Consider the following 22,660-nt stretch of genomic DNA (forward strand, 5'->3'; position numbering starts at 1 on the left):
CAAGCTTATGTTGTAAAAGATAACATATTCATGTATGTAGTAGATTGGCTGACTTACAGCATTAAATGGTTCTTTTTATTTGGTTGACAACAAAAAATAAGTGTTGTGAAAAAGCGATCATTGCTAGATCCTCATCTTTTTACAATTTACATAAATGATTGATGTAGGTAACTAAACAGAGGCAGTGTTGCTAAATTACATTATGACACAAAGATAAGGAGAGTAAGTTTTAAAAAAGACATAAGGAGGTGACAAAAGGATATAATAATCAGATTGTAGAGAAAGATAAATGGCAAAATATTCTTGCATTTTTTTTTTGTTTTTAGTTTAGATTCCCAAAATCTGCAAGTTTATAATTTTCATACTGCAAAGATTTTTGTGGGAAAATAAGAAATTGAATATGAGAGTTTGTCACATACATAAGAACAATGTATAAATGCACTGAAATTCTCTGCTGTAGTCACACAGGTAAGATACATCCACAACATTATAGATTGCCCAATAGTCAATAAGAATTGGAGGAGTAAATTTGTAGAGAGATAGAACAGCTGCAGGAAACAAAGTTGTAATAGTAGGAGATTTTAGCTTTCCACTTATTGGTACTTCCATACAGTAAAAGGGCTGAATGGCTTGGAATTTGTCAAATTGTTCAGAAAAGTTATCTAAATTAATATATAGAGGTACCAACTAAAAAGAGTGCAATACTGAATCTCCTATTAGAAAACAAGACAGGACAGGTGACATAAGTATGTGTAGGGGAACATTTTGGCTCCAGTGATCATACTGCCATTAGTTTCAAGTTACTTAAGGATCAAGATAGGTCTGGGCCTCGGTTGAGATACTAAACTGGAGAAAAGCCAGTTTTGACGAAAAGAGAAAGGATCAAGAAAGTGTAGATTGGGACAAGTTGTTTTCAGGCTAGGATGTGTGAGATAAGTAGAAGGCATTCAAATGTGAAATTTTGAGAGTACAGAGTTTGTATGTTCTTGTCAGGAAACCTTGGTTTTCAAAGACTATTGGGGACCTGGTTCAGAAGAAAAGAGCAAGTATAGGCAATATGGAGCAAATGAGGTACTTGAAGAGTATTAAAAAATGCAAGAAACTCAAGAAAGAAATCAGGAAGGCTAAAGGAAGATATGAGGTTGTTTTGCCAGACAATGTGAAGGAAAATCCTAAAGGTTTCTACAGGTATATTAAGAGTAAGGGACAAAATTGAGCCCCTTGAAGATCAATGTGGTCAGCTATGTATTGAGCCAGAAGAGATAGGAGAGACCTTAACTTGGGTTTCTGCATGAGAATTTACTCAGGAAACTAACACAGAGTCTAGGGAAGTCAGTAAGGACATGGAACCGATACAGATTAAAGAGGAGGAGGTGCTTGCTGTCTTGAAGCAAATAAGGTGGATAAATCCCTAGCAGTTGACAAAATATTCCCTTGGACCTTGAGGGATACTAGTGTAGAAACTGCAGGGGCTCTATTAAAATGCCCTTTGCCACAGTTATGGTGCCAGAGGATTGTAGGGTATTTAAAAAAGTCGCCAAAAATAACCCTGGAAATTATAGGATGGTGAGCCTGACCTCAGTAGTAGGTAAATTATTGGAAGAGGTTCTTAGAGATCAGATATACAAGTATTTGGATAGGCAGGGACTGATTAGGGATAGTCAACATGGCATTGTGCATGGCAGATAGAGTTTAACCAATCTTATAGTTTTTCGAGGAGGTTACCAGGAAAGGTGTCGACAGGAAAGGGCTTTGGCAAATACTAGAGCGCATCGGATGCCCGCCAAAGTTCCTCAACATGGTTATCCAACTGCACGAAAACCAACAAGGTCGGGTCAGATACAGCAATGAGCTCTCTGAACCCTTCTCCATTAACAATGGCGTGAAGCAAGGCTGTGTTCTCGCACCAACCCTCTTTTCAATCTTCTTTAGCATGATGCTGAACCAAGCCATGAAAGACCTCAACAATGAAGACGCTGTTTACATCCGGTACCGCACGGATGGCAGTCTCTTCAATCTGAGGTGCCTGCAAGCTCACACCAAGACACAAGAGAAACTTGTCCATGAACTACTCTTTGCAGACGATGCTGCTTTAGTTGCCCATGCAGAGCCAGCTCTTCAGCGCTTGACGTCCTGTTTTGCGGAAACTGCCAAAATGTTTGGCCTGGAAGTCAGCCTGAAGAAAACGGAGGTCCTCCATCAGCCAGCTCCCCACCATGACTACCAGCCCCCCCACATCTCCATCGGGCACACAAAACTCAAAACGGTCAACCAGTTTACCTATCTCGACTGCACCATTTCATCAGATGCAAGGATCGACAACGAGATAGACAACAGACTCGCCAAGGCAAATAGCGCTTTTGGAAGACTTCACAAAAGAGTCTGGAAAAACAACCAACTGAAAATCCTCACAAAGATAAGCGTATACAGAGCTGTTGTCATACCCACACTCCTGTTCGGCTCTGAATCATGGGTCCTCTACCGGCATCACCTACAGCTCCTAGAACGCTTCCACCAGCAATGTCTCCGCTCCATCCTCAACATTCATTGGAGCGCCTTCATCCCTAACATCGAAGTACTCGAGATGGCAGAGGCCGACAGCATCGAGTCCACGCTGCTGAAGATCCAGCTGCGTTGGGTGGATCACGTCTCCAGAATGGAGGACCATCGCCTTCCCAAGATCGTGTTATATGGCGAGCTCTCCACTGGCCACAGTGACAAAGGTGCACCAAAGAAGAAGTACAAGAACTGCCTAAAGAAATCTCTTGGTGCCTGCCACATTGACCACCGCCAGTGGGCTGATCTCGCCTCAAACCGTGCATCTTGGCGCCTCACAGTTCGGCGGGCAGCAACCTCCTTTGAAGAAGACCGCAGAGCCCACCTCACTGACAAAAGACAAAGGAGGAAAACCCAACACCCAACCCCAACCAACCAATTTTCCCCTGCAACCGCTGCAACCTTGTCTGCCTGTCCCGCATCGGACTTGTCAGCCACAAACGAGCCTGCAGCTGACGTGGACATTTACCCCCTCTATAAATCTTCGTCCGCGAAGCTAAGCCAAAGACCAGGAAAGGTGATGAAGGAAAGGCTGTGGATGTTGTAAAATATGAGGAGACATGCATTTGAAATGATGGGTGTAGGGTTGCCAGGCACCCCGTATATAAAGGACATGTGCTACATTTAATGATATTGTCCTGTGTCCTGCATTGATTTTATTGGAATGCATTAAATTACCTGCATTAAGATTTTTTTTTAAAACAAATTGAAAAATTCAGTTTAAAGCTGTACAATTTGGAATTTTCAATAATTTTATTTGTACTACATGAATTTTAATTCATTAAAACTAAAATGTTAAATCACTCCACCATTACGTTGAAGGAAGTCACCCAAAGACAGCAAGAATTTGCGACAAGTAATGAACTTGTTTGAAACCACAGCCAATGAATGTGCACATGACATGCTTCATTGAAATGTGTCATGTGTGAATTTGTTGCCGACAGACACTGACTATCGCCAGCCAACCAGCCCATTAGTTATGCATTTTCATTTGTTAGTGATGGATCAGTGAAATAAACAGGCTTGATTTTTTTTTAAATTCTTTCTTCGTTCATTTTGTGTTTTGAAAATTTAACCCCAACATGCCAAAATGAAAGCATAAATTTTGTGATGAATTATCTGATGAATGGACATTTAGTAAACAAGGGAAAAGTTGTTTTGAAGGTCTTTGTAGAGTATCCAATTGTTCATTCAATATCAAAAATGGCAGTAAGTTGGATATAAAGCAGCATCTTTCTTTGGCTTGGCTTCGCGGACGAAGATTTATGGAGGGGGTAAAAAGTCCACGTCAGCTGCAGGCTCGTTTGTGGCTGACAAGTCCGATGCGGGACAGGCAGACACGATTGCAGCGGTTGCAAGGGAAAATTGGTTGGTTGGGGTTGGGTGTTGGGTTTTTCCTCCTTTGCCTTTTGTCAGTGAGGTGGGCTCTGCGGTCTTCTTCAAAGGAGGTTGCTGCCCGCCAAACTGTGAGGCGCCAAACAATAAAGCACAAGAGATGTATGCTTGCTTTGACTCCAAAAGAAATGATAAAATTTTAAAAATTCTTGATTAAGATCAATATAAAAGAAGTTGTAATGGCCTTCCACATTTGTTCAGCTCAAATGACTGTATTAATATACTTCTACCAGAAGTAATTTCTGATTTCAAAATTGCATCCAAACTTTCAAGTGCCAGGACAAAATCTTCTGCAATAGTTAAAAAGATGTAATAGCTCCATATACCATTGCAGATTGTCACAGATATAAATGCCTTGTCTTTATATGGCATATCCACAAATGCAAGTAATGACAACGCAGAAAATTTTTTCCCGAGAAAAAGGCTTGCTAATAAAGCCTTACCAATGAGACCGTAAGAACTATAGCAAGCTTTTGTGTAGAAACTCTTATTGAGTTAGGAGTTAAGAAGAAAAGATGTACAGCTTTTGGTGGAGATAATATAAATACTGTACTAATTTTGGTGGACATTTGCGTAAAGTTGTGAACAATCTCTATTCAAAGTTAAAGCAAAGCATGAATGATTCTATGGAGGTGTTGGATCTCCTACTCATATTCTGCATAATGCTGCTCAAATCACATCTTGTCCTTTCTATTGACATTGAAGTAATTGTTATGAAATTGTTTTCTTACTTCAGCATTTAAAGCAATTAAAGGATTTTGTGATTTTGTTGGCATTCAGTATTCTTCAGTTCTCATTCCAAAACCCATTGGGAATCTTTAATAAATGCGGTTGAGAGAATCCTCAGTTTACTTGAAGCATTGAAATCGTTCTTTAATTCTGAAAAAAAGTCCCAAAGATTCTTGTCGACTTTTTCAATAATCCATTGAACAAAGCCTACTTATTACTTGTTCACAGTTTTCAATATCTCTTTAGCAATAGGATTATGCAAATTGATAAAAGAGCAAACAGTATTATTGAAGTACTTCATTGCTTAAAGGAACTCGTTGACTGCATAAAAGAAAGAATTGATGAAAAGTTTGTCCCTTTAAGTGTCAAAGCTTGCCTTAAAAATGACAACATTACTTATGAACAGAAAAATAAATTCCAACTTAAAGTGGATAATTATTGCAGCACTTGTCATGACTATCTTGTGAAATGGACTTCATCTCTTGAAGAATTCGATACTTTTACACTGATGTTACTAAATACTCTTCCAGCATGGGAGCAAGAGGAATCATCATGTGTAGTGTGAAAAAAGGGAATAAAAATTGATGACCATGTTCTTTTATGTCAGTGGACAACATTTAAAAAAAAACCTAATTGATCAAGAGATGCAAAATAATCCCAAAGAACGGAGAAGCAAATTATGCTGTGCTTCAGCAAATTACATTTGAAGAGTAATTTTCAGAGCAGTTAATTTTATGCCGGCACATGTTCGGCATGCCGACTCCCAATGCTAATGTTGAGCGTGTTTTCACGTTAATGAAAGTTCAATGGACAAAAGAACAAAAATAAGATGGATGTAACAAGCTATGTTACAATGTAAATGGAACATAGACTGTCAGTGCAAGGAATTTTATAAGCAAGTCCTTCAAAACAAGAACCTGTTCAGGAGCACTAAGTCATCAGTGAAATATAATTAAAGGTATGTAATTTAAATACTTGTATTTTAATTGGAGAAGAAATTAATATTTTGGTAACCTGTGTAACGTTAACCTGATTAAATGTTTAATTTAATCCAGATGACCATGCAACCAATATTTTTTAGTATGTTTTCCCATGTAGTAGTTATTTTAACTCATTAGAAATAATTTGAATTTAAATTTGAATAGGGTAGCTTCCCACCATGTCTACCATATTTAGCAAATGTGGTAACGGGTGGGAGGCGTGGGGACCTGGCAAGGCCCGGCGGGTGCAGTGGCGTTTAAGAAACTTCAACATAGGCACAATATGTCGTGAACAGGAATCAGTGCAGAAGCTTGGTTTGATGGGGCATCCAGTTCTGCGCAGACATGTGGGCTGAAAGGCCTGTTCCTGTTCGATATGGTCTGTTTCTCTGTGACTGATCCACATTCAGACAATTTAAAGAAAATAATCAGCTGGCAGGATGCAGCATTTTTCACTCCCCCCCCCCCCCCCCCACTTTGAAAACGAGCGTCCCCCCTTAATGCGTCCTGTACACCGGTGTCGCACCTCCACCTACAATCCCACCCTGCCCAGCCGCTTACCCATGGTGCTGGCGTCATCGCGGCTGGACGCTCAGCGGATGACGTCTGCAAATCGCGACCACGCCGTAAAGTGAGCGGCGGAGCTAGGCCGGCGGCGAGCGAGCCGGGTTCGTTTGGCTTGTTTCTCGGTGGATGTGCTGCAGTGGAGCGGTCTGGGTAAGCGGCGAACCCTGGTAACATTGGCCAGTGTGTCCTCTCGTTGTTGAGTTCCCCTTGTCCGTCGGAAGACGACGCCATTGGGTAGCGGCTTCAACTGCGCGATGGCTCCTGGGCGGCAGCGTCCATTGGAACTGGCCGAGAGTTCCGAGCGAACGCGGTCGAACCTCCACCGGGCATCCAAGGCGCACTGTGTCACCCCTTCCAATCTCTCCCTTTCCGCTGTTGGGAAGCCATTCTCAATCCAAGTCACTGTTACCCTCCGATATTGACATGTACCCACCCTCTCAAGCAGGTCTAACGGGTTCGTTTGTCGCAGATCTTTCACCAAAAGGAATGTGTTTCCCGACGGCGTGAACTGCGCGACCATGGCTCTCTGTTCAAGTGGCAGCAGTGTTCTGTCACTGTGTTCAATCTGGTTATTAACTAAAAGTTCTCCGGCGCCAGTGGCTTCCTTGGTTACTCTTGATACTACCTCCTTTCCTCTAAGGATTTTGATACTTTCTCCCACTCGGAACTACATCTGTTTCGACGATATCCATTTTCATAGAGGTCGTTTTGATTTCTTTCTCTTCGGCAGTAGGTTCTTCTCGTTGGCTTTTTTTCTCTGTTGCTTCAGCTTTAAACCTTGCCATTCCCCCCAACCCACCCCTGCCCCAATCAAGTCAGGACAGACATTCCAATCAAAACAAGAACCTGTTAAGGAGCACCGTGTTTACCACTGAATGTAATAACCCCGTTCTGTATCCCTGCTCCTTTCAACAATTCATGAAACTGTTTTGTCCATGAAGTTCAAGTTTATCATTCCCCCTCCTTTTTTGTCCATGAACTACTTTTTAACAATTGCCTCCATTTGGGATCCAGACCCCAGATGAAATTGCAATTCCTTCAAGACACATTAAATTTAGTTATTTCAAATTGTAACCAATGCACCTATATATTTTTAAATGGTTCATAATTTTATTCACTTCACTCTATTCATTTTCCCTTTGCTTTCCTTTGTATTTTAGTTGTATAAACTCTTGTGATTTTCCCATGATCCTTGCTTTTTGCTCTTTCCCTGCATTACCCAGCCATTCACTTTATCCTACTCTTGGACTGAAAATCTGTCACATTTTTAATTTCCAGTTTTGATGAAAAATCCTCATTCTGAAACAACTGTGTCTTCACTTGTGCTGCCTGATCTGCTGAATATTTCCAGCACTTTGTTTCTCTCTGTCTTTGTACTTTTCAGGTTGGTTTATTAAACTACTAAATTTTTGGGCTGATAGAGATAGGGAAGATGTTTGTAATAGAGGGCATTTTTCTTTTGTAATGATTTCACAAGAATCCACAAAATCCTCCCTTGTTTTATTTTCTGGCGAGGGGGAGGGTGCAGGAGCTTGACGTTTATTGAATCTGTTGATTTTTAAAATTCAAGCTGGATATTTGCCTCTGCATCTCAATCATTATAACAACTACTGTTACGAGCCCAAAGGACCCCAAAACCCAGCAGCAATAGATATTCACCACAACAAATGTTTACTTAAACTAAAGTTGTTTTTAATTATCTTTAAACATGAAAACTGAATCAAACTTTAACTTATCTCTATTAACTTAACTAACCCAGCTTAATCCCCCTTCTGATTCTAAGCGCATGTGTATGTAATGTGTATCTAAATTTAAGAAAAGTTCTTTGGTTCACAGTTCAATCTCACTTTTCATTCTTCCAAGTTCACTGGTTGCAGGCAATTCTTATACTGTGCACAGAATTTAGCATGTATAAAGTTCACCAGGCTTTGGTGCTTGAAAGGTAAATGCTTACCACTCAGGAAGGTTCTCGTAGGGTTTGCAGAGAGAGATTTGTTGTTCCAGGATTTCCATAACTGAGGTACCACCATTAGTCACCTCAATGTCTTGCTGATGAAACTTGCCCCATCAGGGTTCTCCAGATGATAACCTCTTTCTTTCAGGCTATCACGGAGTTCCTTTCTGTTCCTCTTTATTCCAAGAGAAACATCAGACAGATAGGACTTGCAGCCATCTGACACTCTGGAGTTTCTGTTTCAGTTCCATCAAGCTTCTCCTGCTTGTTTCAGCTGTGACTGTTCAGTCTCTCTTTCTCTCTGTCTGTCTGTCTCTCTCTCTCACTTGCAAAAAAAACCCCTCCTTCTCCAACAAACAATAGGAGTTAGTCTTCTGTTCCCATCTGTTGTTTTTAGGTAATCAACCCAGGAGTGACCTTTGAGTAAGTACTTTGTAGAAAGGTCAGAAGTCTTGTAAAAATCTTCAACACAAACGATCTGTCTCTAGTCCATTCATTTCATGACATCATTTCAATTAGCACCTACTTGTGAAATGTGCATAGCATTCTCCAGAGTTTCTGTAAAGTCACTGAATATGAATTCTTCAGTATTTCAAATAAGATCTGTTTTAAAATGTGTGTATGTATGTAACCTACTCTAATTTTACCAATTTATCTCCCAAATAAATCTACAAATATTATATCACACTACTTGCACTCACTTCGGCTTTTTACATTCTTCAGTTTGGACTTGAATGCATTCACAGTTACTATTACAAGTTAGTTTTGGAGGAAGCATTTGTGAGTGAATGCGAAATCAAAATATGCTTTCCGCCATTCATTTTCCATGTGGGTTTAGAATAAAAACAAGAAATCTAGTTTGAAGATGATTATTAGAAAATATGTTGGGGGGGGGGAAAAAAAACAACTCTTTTAAGATTAAAATAGAGGACATCAAGGAAAATCAGAACATTTTAAGATGACTAAAATGACTAAATATTTGATTTCTTTTGGATGCTCATTTGTAGATCTAAATATAGCTTCTGATATTTTAACTTTAATTCATTCTTGTTTTCATCTGTTTGTAGCTCAAGTTTAGAAGCTTGGATTTTGATGTTTGTACAATTTCAGTACACCACACCTATTCCACGTCCCTTTCCTGATTATATACTTGGCACTCTCCACGCTACAACAGTGATCCAGAGATGCTGTTAATGCATTTGAACATCTGGACCCAAGATTCTTTGTTTGCTGAACTAAGCTCCTTGGAGATCAGGGAGCTGCACCAGCATGGAAAACTGTGTTATGCACCAAAGCCTTTTGTTGTTTGTTACAGAAGTTTAGAACGTAATATTTTTAAAATATTTCCACCTTGTATGACCATTTAAAGAACCCTACTGCAATATTTTGATCAAACAAGCCTTCCTCCATTGCCATTTCATTTTCTTGAAGCTTTGGTCCTCCCAGCAGTATTACCTTCTAAAAGCAGTGAATTCGACCTTCTGCTATATTTAATTGCAGGACACTTTTTCTGACCATATATTTTCTTCTCTAGCATTGTACAACACCACCCACCCTGCGTTGTCTCATTGCCTGACAAACCTCTAATCCTTGGTGTGAAAAGCTATTTTTGTTGCCCCTCAAGATCTTTCAAATCTTTGCAGCTCATAATTAAATGCACTCAAGCCCTACTTGCACAACAGTTTACTAGCTGATCTTTCTTTGGCTGTGCTAATCAGGTCTGTGTTGTATCAAACATTGTTAGATTAAGCCTCTGTAAAAATGCTTTGTAATGTTAACATGAAATGCAAGTAATTATGGTACCTGCCTTTTGCTTTTTCATTTCATATAGTTTTCCTAAAGTCCTCTTCCATGCTTTTTCACTATTTGTTAATTGCCTTTCCTGCCTCAAATGAGTTTTGGGAATGTTCTCCTTGTCTCAGTTTCAAGAAACATTTCCTGAAAATCCACAGGTGCTGCAGTACCAGCTCACCCATATTCATTAGGTCTCTTCTCTCAAAGTCTTAGATGGTTTGTTTTTATCAATACAATTCTATTGTGTCACTATGTCCATTTATAATCACTGAGACTTGCAGATGTTCAACTTGGATGTAGTCAGGAGCCAGAGAGCTTTTTGTCTTTGAGGGAAGCCAACAGGTAGAGGACTGAAGCTTGTTTAAAATTAGAATTTATTGTCATGAACATGTCACGGAATTCATTGTTCTGTTGTATTTCAAACTAAAGTTCAAGAACCAAACAAGTAGTGTAGGTTCAAATTGATTAAAATGTGGATTTAGAACTGGCATGAGAATATTTATCAGAATAATCAAGCAGTTTAAGTCCCCTGTGGATTTAAAAAATATTATGGAAAAGTGGATAGGTAGAGTTGGGGGTGAAGATAAATTTGTTTTTCACTTATCACTGAATCCAGTACCTGTATCTGTTAATTGAATGTATTCTATTCCTCAGCGTATGGAACTAAATGGAACTAACAGTTGATTACTGGGAGAGCTAGTGACTTTTTAAAAGGGGAATTCATGTGGTCCCCACAACAGCATTCTTTCAATGAAGAGTTGGATCTTGAAATCCAAACTAACACAATGTACGCCTGCTGCTGATAATAATACATTTGGTTAGAATTCAGAGCCAGAATTAACTTTATCATTTGACAAGTAACTTAAATCTTGTCACAGCAACTATTCTAAAAGCTCCGAGATCATTCAGTTAACGCTAGATGTCATTTTACATTTGTCATGGATCGGGGTGGAAGCTGGCCGTGAAGTGGTGAAGTTGAAAGTTTATCACTGGTGTATGAGGCAGCCCCAAAGCAGTCATCAACATACTGGAAGAAGAGTTGAGGTGTCTTGCCTGTGTAGGCTTGCAGCATTGATTGCTCCATAAAGCCCACGGACAGACAGGCGTAGTTGGGACCTATGCGAGTACCCACAATACTTCATAGTTCTTGACTCATGAAGGCCGGCACACCACACACCTTCTTAACCACCCTATGAACTTGCGTGGAAACCTTGAACTTGGACTCTCAAGCTATGTTTAAGAAATATTTAGAAAATTTAAATAGGTAAGGAATAGGATATGGACTTAGTGTGGACAAAGGGGATTAGTATATAGCACAGAATTATCCATTGGCTGGCTGCACCCATGCCAACTTTTTGCCTGTATATACTAATCCCATTTGTCCATACTAGGTCCATATCCTATTCCTTACCTATTTAAATTTTCTAAATATTTCTTAAACATAGCTTGAGAGTCCAAGTTCAAGGTTTCCACGCAAGTTCATAGGGTGGTTAAGAAGGTGTGTGGTGTGCCGGCCTTCATGAGTCAAGAACTATGAAGTATTGTGGGTACTCGCATAGGTCCCAACTACGCCTGTCTGTCCGTGGGCTTTATGGAGCAATCAATGCTGCAAGCCTACACAGGCAAGACCCCTCAACTCTTTATGTTGATGACTGCTTTGGGGCTGCCTCATGCACCAATGATAAACTTTCAACTTCACCACTTCACGGCCAGCTTCCACCCCGATCTCAAACTCCTCTGGCCCATCTCTAACAACTCTTTCCCATTCCTGGTTCTCCAGCTCCATCTCGGGAGATGAGCTTTCCACTGACATATATTACAAACCCACTAACTCCCACAACTACCTTGACTACACTTCCTCACACTCTGTACGCTGCAAGGATTCCATCCCCTTCTCAATTTTTCCACTGCATTTGTTCCAAAGATGAGGTCTTTCAGACAAGATTTTCCAAAATGTTTGCCTTCTTCCACAAACATGGCTTCCCCTCCACCACCATCAATTCTGCCTTCACCCGTATCTCCTCCATTTTCTTCTCAAATGCTCTGGCCCCCTTTACTCCCAGGCACAACAAACATGGAATCCTTGTCCTCACAGCTTCCACATCCAATATATTATCCTCCGGAATTTCCAACATTTACAAGATCCCACCACCATCTTCCTCTTTCCCACCCTCTCCACTTTCCACATGGACTGCTCCCTCTGGGATTTCTTCATCCACTCATCCCTTCCCTCTGTCTCCTCAGTACCAACCTCTGACAGCGGCAAATGCTACACATGTGCCCACATCTCCCTCACGGCAGTTAGAGGCCCCAATCTTTCAAAATGAAGCTTGTGAATTTGCAGGGGTCATCTGCATCCGGTGCTCCCATTGTGGCCACCTTTATAACAGAGAGACTGGATGCAGACTGGGATATTGTTTCATTGAGTGTCTCTACTCTGTCCGTTGCAAGAACGAAGACCTCCCAGTGGCCAAATATTTTAATTCCATTCCAATGTGACAATCCTTGGCCTTGGGCACTGCCAAACCGAGGCTACCCACAAATTGGAGGAACACCATCGAGATGACATTAACATCATCTTCTCCAGCTTCTGTTAAACCCCTTCCTCCGAATCTCCTCCTTTTCCTATCTCCATTCCTCTAGTTCTCTACTCTGTTCCCTCTCTATTGAGAGAGCTACCCCCTACCCATCACCTCACCACTTATTTCTTGTCTGCTCTCCCACCCCAAAACATCTATGACCTGTTAGCCTGTGTTCTTCCCCTGCCCTTCCTCCCTCCACTTCTATCCTCCCCTCCTTTTTATTCAGGTGCTTGCCTTTTTTCCTTATACGAAGGCCTCAGTGCCAAACGTTGGTTACCCTTTAAGTGCTGAGTTTCTCCAGCCCTTTATTCCATAGCAATACATTTAACTGTAAAATAACATTTTGTGGCGGCCTGCAATTGCGGAGATCGGGCCAGCACATCGCGCAGCAACAGACAAGGACAAAGAACCAGTGGGGGTAAAAGCTGGGGCAGCCTCAGCCCAATAGCTCTAAAATGGCATTGGTCAAGCTGCCAGGCTAACCCAGCAGAAACAGGCTGGGGAAGAAGAGCATTCATATGCATGGATGTTTCTGCCTGCTATCACATGGGTGAACTCAGTCAATCAGCAAAAAGTGTGTCCCTGACGGTTTAGAAGGAAACCTAGCGATGGAGAATGAAGCAGCAGTCAGTGCAGTTGGCCTGAAGCTCCTGACCTTCTGGACAGTTTGACCCAGCATGTGGTTCGACAAGGTGGAGGATCAGTTCCAGATTTAGGGGATCACAGCAGAGACTACCCGGTACTACCATGTGGTCAGTGCCCTGGATCCACAGACTGCAGATAGAGTGGCCAACTTATCCACAGACCACCATTGGAAGGCACTTACACTGCCTTCAAAGAGCTATTAACCGAGACGTTTGGACTCTTGCAGCGAGAGCGAGGAGCACTTTTGTTCCACCTGGATGGGCTTGAAGACAGATCCCCGATGGCACTCATCAATGAGATGCTGGCCCTCCTGGGAGATGAGCAGCCCGGCATTATGTTCGAGCAGGCATTTCTGGAACAGATACCTGAAGACATCCAACTGCTCCTGGTGGATGCGGATTTCACCAACCCCCAGAAAGTCGCAGCACGGGTAGACATTCTGTGGAAACAGAAGTGCTTGGCTACCGTGGGGCTCATAAAGAATTCCTGCAATCAGACCAGAGCAGTCCCGAGCAAGGAAGAGCAGACAAGAGGCAGGAGCGAGTCCAGTGACAGATGGGGCTTCTACCACTGGAGATGGGGCACCGAGGCCCGCCGATGCCAGTCCCCCCTGCGAGTCCTAGGGAAACAACAAGGCCAGCCATTGCTGATGGCCATGACGGCTGGCCACCAAGAGAGCCTCCTGTATGTCTGGGACTGCCTGTCTGGCAGACACTTCCTGGTGGATACAGTAACAGAGGTCAGCGTGATAACCCTGACAGGGTTGGACACTAGGCACAGGCTAGCGGGACCCACGTTGAAGGCTGCCAAACACAGCAGTATGGCACTCGTAGGGCCGAGCTGCAGTTCGGGGCAGTCACTTCTCGTAGGAGTTCATGCTGGCCGCAGTGGAACAACCATTCCTCAGAGCGGATTTCCTGTGAGCCCACAACCTCCTAGTGGACCATAAGGATAAGCAACTCGTTCACACCGAGACCTACCAAACCATCGCACTGAGGGGCACTAGGTTTCCGGCAATGGTGTCCACTACTCAGAGGATGAGTTCTCCAAGGTGCTAGCGGGATTCCCGGCAATCCTTTCCCCTAAGTTCACAGCAGAGATACCTCGACGTGGCGTCAGACATCACATCCTGACCAAGGGCCCACCTCTCCATGCAAAGGTGAGACAAGTTGACGAGTTCCCCCGGAGAAGCTCCAACTGGCCAAGGAGGAGTTCCGCAAGCTCGAGGAGTTGGCTGTTGTTCAATGGTCAGACAGCCCATGGGCGTCGCCCCTGCACATGGTGCCTAAAGCAACTGAGACCATGTGGCAACTATCGCTGGCTCCACAAAGCCACCACCCTGGACCATTACCCCGTGCCATACATCTAGGATTTTGTGGCAAACCTGCACGGGGCAACAATACTCTCAAAGGTGGACCTCGTGCGAGGATATCACCAGATCGTGGTGCATCCTGATGACATCCCTAAGACGGCCATCATCACTCCATTTGGGCTGTTCGAGTTCCTGAGGATGCCACTTGGGCTCAAAAATGCGGCACAGACATTCTCGCGACTGATGTACGCAGTGGGCTGAGACCTGGACGGCACTTTTGTCTACCTCGACGATATCCTTGTGGCAAATAGAACCCGACCGGAACACCTTCAGGACCTCTGAAATTTCTGTAGACGTCTGCAGGAGTTTGGCCTCAACATCAACCTGGCCAAATGCCAATTTGGCCTGAACTCCATCGACTTCCTGGGCCAAAGGATTACAAAGGACGGGGCCACATCACTGCCCGACAAAGTAGAGGCCATCTGTTGCTTCCCGAAGCCTAGTACAACCAAAGGTCTGTAGGAGTTCGTGGGGATGGTAAACTTTTATCAAAGGTTTATCCCAGCAGCTGCTCGAGTGATGCGCCCTCTGTTCATCCTGATGTCCAGCAAGGAAAAGGATCTGACCTGGGGCGATGAATCCGCACATGCGTTTGTGGAAACCAAAGAAGCCCTGGCCAAAGCTGCACTTCTGACCCACCCCAGACTAGATGCACCCATGGCCCTCACAGTTGATGCCTCAGGAACAGCGATTGGTGGAGTCCTGGAGCAGCAAATAGAAGGAAGTTGGTATCCACTAGCTTTCTTCAGCAAACATCTGTGGCCCCCTGAATTAAAGTACAGTGCTTTCGAACTACTTGCACTGTACTTAGTCATCCACCACTTCCGGTACTTTCTTGAGGGAAAAGCTTTCACGGACCACAAACCACTGACTTTCGCCCTGGCTAAAATCTCTGATCCCTGGTCAGCCTGTCAACACAGACACTCGTCTTGCATCTCAGAGTGTACGACCGACGTCAAGCAAAGACAACGTGGTCACAGACGCCTTGACAAGACACAGCATCAACTCCCTGGTCAATGGTCTGGACTTCACAGCACTGGCAGAGGCACAGCAGCAGGATGACAAGATCCCACAGTAAAGGACCGCTGTTGTAGGCCTTCGGTGTCAGGATGTTCCAGTCGGCACAGGTAATACCACCCTCCTGTGTGAAATGGCCACCGGGCAGGTTCGACCTATTGTCCCAACGGCGTGGAGGCAACGAATTTTTGACTCCGTCCACAGGCTGGCACACCCATCGATCAGGACTACGGTCGGGCTGGTGACCAGCAAGTACGTGTGGCATGGATTGTAGAAACAAGTCCGGGGGGTGGGAAAAGGTGTATACACAGTGCCAAACAGCCAAAGTGCAGTGACACACCAAGGGCCCCCCCCCCCCCCCCCCCCCCAAAACAGCCTTTTGATCCAATGGAACGCAGGTTTGACCACATTCATGTGGACATAGTGGGATGCTTCCCAGTCTCTCAGGGTTTCCACTACCTGTTCACAGTGGTCGACCACTTCACCCGATGGCCAGAAGCAATCCCCCTGGCTGACACATCCACCAGGACCTGTGCCAAAGCACTCCTCTTGTCCTGGATTTCAAGATTTGGACTGCCACAGTACATCACTTCTGACCGAGGTGCACAGTTCATCTCCAGTTTGTGGACTGACATTGCGAACCTGTGGGGTGCTCAGCTACACCATACCACCCGCAAGCCAACGGCATGGAGCTTTTCCACAGACACCTCAAGACCGCCCTCATGACCAGACTCAAGGGCCTCAACTGAGTGGATGAGCTATCATGGGCACCACTGGGCACCCAAACAGCGCCAAAAGAAGACCTCCATGCATCCTCCGCTGAACTAGTCTCCGGAGCCCCACTCTCGGTTCCCGGGGATTTCGTTCCACAGGCCAGAGGACAGCAGGAGGAGACAACCACCTTCCTGGACAGGCTGCGCAAAAAGGTTGGTAACCTGACTTTGATCCCACCCTGCAGACACGACAAGCCAAGTCCAACACCCCCAAAGAACTCGAGGACTGTGAGTTTGTGTTTGTACGCAGAGGACCCCACTGTTCACCACTGCAGAAGCCATACGAAGGTCCCTTTCAAGTAATCCGTAACAATGGAGCCACCTTCAAGCTGGACATCGGTGGTAAACCAAAGGTCCACTACAGATAGACTCAAGCCTGCCCAGCAGAACCCGTGGAAACACCAACACCTCGACTCAGAGGCAAACCACAAAAGACTTTGGGGACTATAACTACGGACATTGTAGACTGTAATGCCGGTTCTGGGGTAGAGGGTCATGTGGCAGCCCACAATTGCGGAGATCAGGCCGGCATATCGCATGGCAGCAGTCGCGGACAGAGATCGTTCAAGCGACTCCCAGAACAATGTACTGGTGGGGGTAGAAGCTGGGGCAGCATCAGACCAACAGCCCTAAAATGGCATTGGTTATGCTGCTCAGCAGAAATAGACTGGGGAAGAAGGGCATTCATATGCATGGATGTTCCCACCTGCTCAGTCAATCAGCAAAAATGGTGGGAACTTGAACATAAAAGCAGCCTTTCCAGCTCTAATAAAGTGAGCTTAACCTGCCACACTGTGTATGTGTGTTTCTTTGTAGCAGTCGCCTACAATTTCACCCTTTTTTTTTAAAACAAAGTGAACTTCTAATTCCGTTAACATGATATGCATCTGTCCACCATTATTGCTTTTCGATTTGATGTTGCAGTACTGGATATCATATTGCATATAATAGGGAATTTTTCCATACTACACAAGAAAATAAACCACAAATTCTGATTGTTAAATGTCAGTATAACACAAGCTACCATGAAGTGATTATCTTGGTTTAATTTTTATGTTCAGCTGAAGCACCATCTGAGGCAGTTTAACAGTTCTCCATAATAGAACATTATCTACTTAAAATGACAATGAAAATCGATCAACACATAAATTCAGATTTCTGTGTGAATTATTTAATTGTAAAGCACAGATTTGCTAAATATAGTATCTGTGAGATGAGAGTTTGTCATCTACACAAGTACAAATACAGATGCCCCAAAATTCTTATTGCTGCAGGCACATTGGGTGCATGAGATGGGTCAGTGCCCATGGTAGACTTAATTTGGTTTGCCACTTTCTGCAGCCTTTTGCATTCCTGGGCCCTTGAGTTTCCAACCCAGGCTATGATGCAACAAGTTTGATGGAGTATTTCTTTTCTTTGGCTTGGCTTCGCGGACGAAGATTTATGGAGGGGGTAAAAAGTCCACGTCAGCTGCAGGCTCGTTTGTGGCTGACAAGTCCGATTTAACAACATGCTAAATCTCCTCAGACTTAAAAAAAAATAGAGGTGTTGCTTCAATACGCAAGTTCCAGGAGAGGTCCTCCCATATGTGGACTCAAGGAACCTGAAAGTACCAATCTTCTCCCCAGCCCTCCAATCAATGAAGATAGGTGCATGGATCCTTCCTGAAGCCCTCAATAAGCTCCTTGGTCTTGCTGACTTTGAGAGCAAGACTGTTGTTCTGACACCACACAACCCAATTTTCGATCTCCCTTCTATATTCGGACTCATTACCAATTATTTGACCAACAACGGTGGTGTTATCAATGAATTTATAGATTGCATGGGCGCCAAACTAAGCTCACAGCCTTGAAGTTTCCCTGTGTTGGCTGCATTGATTGAGGTCTGGGAAACCAATTATAAAGGGAATGAGCAGTTCCAGATCCCCAAGTTTGATTGAGTTTTGCTGGTATAATGGTGTTAAACTCTGAGTTGCAGTTAATGAACAACAGCTTGTATTGCTCTGTAGAAATGTCATCTGTTTACATGCAAGATTCCCGTATCTTTTAAAAATAAATGTTACTTGTTACGAGCCCAGAGGACCCCAAAACCCAGCAGCAATAGATATTCACCAAGACAAATGGTTACTTAAACAAAAGTTGCTTTTAATTATCTTTAAACATAAAAACAGAATCAAACTTTAACACTATTAACTTACTTAACCCCCTTCTAATTCTAAGCTCGTGTATGTAAGTTTAGAAAAGTTATTTGATTTACAGTCCAATCTCACTTCTCATTCCTCATTCCTCCAAGTTCACTGGTTGCCGGCAATTCTTATACTGTGCACAGAATTTAACATTTATGAAGTTCACCAGCCTTTGGTGCTTGAAAGGTAAATGGTTACCACTCAGGAAGGTTCTTGTCGGTTTTCAGAGAGAGATTTGTTGTTCGCTGGACACAAACTGATTCCTTGTAATCAGCCATGTCAGTGTCATGCCGAAGAAACTTCCCCATCAGGGTTTTCCAAATGGTAACCTCTTTCTTTCAGGTCACCACAGAATTCCTTTTTGTTTCCCTTATTTCAAGTGAAACATTGTGCAGCCAATCCTCTCCTCTTGTATGGAACACAGGGGCTTTGACTAGACTGAACTAAGCACTCACAACCAGTCTTCAAAATGGGGTTTTCCTCAAGCTTGCCAGCTTGTCCTGTTCTAGTCTGAGATGCTGCTACTGAACTGTTAAAACTGTAGAACTGAATTTTTTTCTCTCTCCACCAGAGAAAATTCTGTTTGACTCTCTCTGCTTGCAAAACCACATGACCCTCTTGTAAAAGCAAATTGCACTCAGCCTGTGGCTCCAGCGAGTTCTTTCATCTGTTGCTTTTCAAAACAATCCATTAATGAAGTCCATATAGGCATTCCCCACATCTTTTGCAAAGGCATTTGGAGCCAGCCTGTCTAGCTTGAGCAGAGCTCCAGTATTTTATGAGATCTGTTCTAAAGTGTTTGTATGTGATCTACATTCAAAAAAAACCTGCCACACTTTATCTCACAAAAACATATCTTTATACACAACATATTCTGTCACACACTACAATGAGGATAACAGTGATTGGGAATAAATGGAATATAATTTCAAATTGGATCAACTTGTTTTGCATCATGCTTGTGGAGCTAAACTGAAATATTGCACTTTTATATCTACATTGCCATAAACTGCAAATGAAAAGTCATTGAGCATTTAATTGATTTGGTTTCCCTTTAATTAAAATTAAATAGATTTCAGAAATGTCTTCTGCAGCAGGTTCCCTTGTAATAAGAGAGAAATTTTAGAAACTATGAGAAATCATTAGATATAAAAGCTTCCTTTTATTTTTAGATTACAGTAAAACCCCTGGTATCCTGCACCTTTGGGATTGGTAGATGTTGGATAATTGTGTATTCCAGTTGCTTGACACCTACTCTTATAATGCCTAACTAATACAGTATTTAAAAAAAAACACAAAAATAATATTCTGTACTTTCATTAAACAAACTGCATTTGCATGAATTTCTAAACTTTAAAGCATTTTACTTTATTTTCCGTCACATTCTTTGAAAACACTTAACTATCACTATCTGTAGGTTCCCCTTCACAGAGGTCCCCAAAAGACAAACAATAACATTATAGATTATTAACCCCCCCCCACCCCCTGCCACCATTTCAAGTTTACAGATAAAGCCTCTAACCGTGTTGACTGTTTCTAAGCAGGGATAAGGAGATCATTTAAGAGAGTAAACCCAAGGACGAGCAATATCAACCAACTCTTCATCCTGGGTGACACCATTTTATTCAAACAACATTTTTCAAGCACAATCAAGGCACCCCACTAGCTTAATATTTGGTCCAATCTTCACCAAAGATTAATGTGTTTCTTTGGAGATCAATTACAATTTTAAACCTCTGTATATTTTACCTATTATTTAATTTTAAAAATTTCAAAAATTGATTTTCTTGACTGTCGGTTTCTTGAATTCCAGACTCCAGGGGTTTTTATTGTACTTCTATAAATGTATTCCTGTGATTTCACCCTGGAATTTGTCTTCAAAAACTTTCCAACCAGATTTCATTTATTTATTGACTTTCATTGTCCTAGAAAATGATTTTTCTTAGCAGCAATGTATCCAGCTGATTGCTTCATTACATTTCTACTCTTCTTATTTCTAATGCATAATGGTGACAATTTAACAATAGTGGGTAATTGGGTGAATCAGATGTGTTTCTTTATTTTCATGTGAAGTTAATAAATGGCATTGTTAATACTAGAACAATAAAGCTTTCAGATGCTATATCTGAAGAGATTTGTTCCAATCACTATATTTACTCGAAGAAAAAAAGACCAGATTTCCTGAATTTTCATGTGATCCATGTGATTTCATTGAGTAGTCAAAATTAAGAAAGTCTTTCCCTTGCTTATTTCTTATCTACGTTACTGACACAAAGCCTATGCTCTGATTTTTTTTAGGATGGCTAGCTGTGGGGATGTTGATCATGCTTCAAACATGATTTCAGGAGGAAGGAAATTAAATGACCCCTGCTCAAGCACAGCGCCAACTCTGACTGTACCAGAATGTGCCATTTGCCTTCAGACTTGTGTTCATCCTGTCAAATTGCCATGCAAACATATCTTCTGTTTCCTGTGTGTGAAAGGAGCATCCTGGCAAAGCAGGCGGTGTGCACTTTGTCGACAGGAAATCCCTGAAGAGTTTCTGGACAAGCCAGCTTTACTGTCCCCTGAAGAGTTAAAAGCAGCAAGCCGAGGCAATGGGGAGTATGCTTGGTACTATGAAGGCACAAATGGCTGGTGGCAGTATGATGAACGCACAAGCACAGAGCTGGAAGATGCTCATATAAAGGGCAAGAAGACGATTGAAATGTTGATAGCTGGTTATTTGTATGTTGCAGACTTGGAGAACATGATTCAGTTCAGACGTAATGAACATGGCCGTCGTAGAAAGATGAAGCGAGACATAGCAGATATTCCCAAGAAGGGAGTAGCAGGTCTCCGGTTAGACTGTGACTCCAACTCATTAACTCCAGAGAGAGAAAACTCTGCAGATGGAGCAGATAGCATAGCTGGTGGTGGATCTATGTCAGCATCAACACAGTCCTCTGTTTCCACGATAAGGCCCTCAGTTAGACAGGCCACTTCCCGAGTTGACCAGCCAATAAGTCCACTAACACCTTCCCCAGACGTCAATGTGTTGCTTGTGAACTCCCTTGCACAGTTGCAGCTCAGTAGTCAAAGGATGAGCAGAAATCACAGAGGTGAGGGAGAAGAGCAGAGTGCAGTCGGAGTGTCCTATGATAATACTGAGTCTGCCACGAGCACAGACTCGGAGGATGAGAACGCCAGCCTGGTTCAGGAATCTGAAGCCAACACTCTTGGTGGGCAAATACTTGTTTCTTCAAACATTGAGCGGGAAAATGAGATACCAGGTAGTGAGCCATCTCCCGAAGGAGCCTCTAACAGTGGTATCAGAGCCAGGGAGCAGCTTCCTGATGGACAGTGCACTATAACTGAAGTTTAGACATTGGTGACTTCAATTCTTAAAACATCAAAAGAGATTAAGGGCAACTGAGGAATGTAGAATTTCTCACCCAGAATTGCACTCATTGAAAGGCAGAACTAATTTTTTTCATTGACGTCTTGGCATGATTGCCTTTTTTCTTTCGCAACTTGTAGGTTTCTTTAATGTAGAAATTGCATATTATTGTGGTAACATTGAATTTACTTTGTGCTTTAATATTTGTGTTGAATTTTAAAATGACTTCACTTGCATGTGGTGTGTTAAATGTGACATCTGAGCTCATTGCAAACACCAATTGTGCTGGAGGTCATTCATTCTCCTTTGTAAAATGTAAAATGCCTCTTGTGAATAAAGTGATTTTCTTGTGGTTCTATTGGACAAAGGAATTTAGGTTTTTCTCTTTATCTGGCCAAAACAGAAATCATTACTTTCCTTTTCCTTTTTAGTTTGTTTGCTTAATTTAGTTTGTGTATTACCTTTCAACATTATTGTAATTGAGGCTGGTGATAGCTGTACAAGTAACACTGTGTACCTGGTTGACATTCAGTGAAGTGTTAGACAAGTAGAAATAGAAGTTCAAATTTACATTATTTGGACTACATTAAAGGTCAAATAAAGGTCAAGGTTTTTTAAACCATCGTCTTCACATGGTTTTCTGCTTTGTACACAAATTTAAACCAAAAATGCATCTTATAAATAAGCACAGGGCATAGTTAACATTGCTGTAATTTGGTTTGATATCCTCTT

General features: G+C 42.5%; 1 protein-coding gene across 1 annotated transcript; it reads left to right on the top strand.

Moving 5' to 3' along the window:
- Window positions 1-6,263: 6,263 nt before the first annotated feature.
- rnf146 (ring finger protein 146) lies at window positions 6,264-22,547 on the top strand. The gene is made up of 2 exons (XM_069886961.1): window positions 6,264-6,377; window positions 20,848-22,547. The coding sequence occupies exon 2, from the start codon at window positions 20,849-20,851 to the stop codon at window positions 21,911-21,913; it is 1,065 nt and encodes a 354-aa protein (XP_069743062.1). The 5' UTR covers window positions 6,264-6,377; window position 20,848; the 3' UTR covers window positions 21,914-22,547.
- Window positions 22,548-22,660: the final 113 nt, after the last annotated feature.

Source organism: Narcine bancroftii, chromosome 6, assembly GCF_036971445.1.
Source record: "Narcine bancroftii isolate sNarBan1 chromosome 6, sNarBan1.hap1, whole genome shotgun sequence".
Taxonomy (NCBI): domain Eukaryota; kingdom Metazoa; phylum Chordata; class Chondrichthyes; order Torpediniformes; family Narcinidae; genus Narcine; species Narcine bancroftii.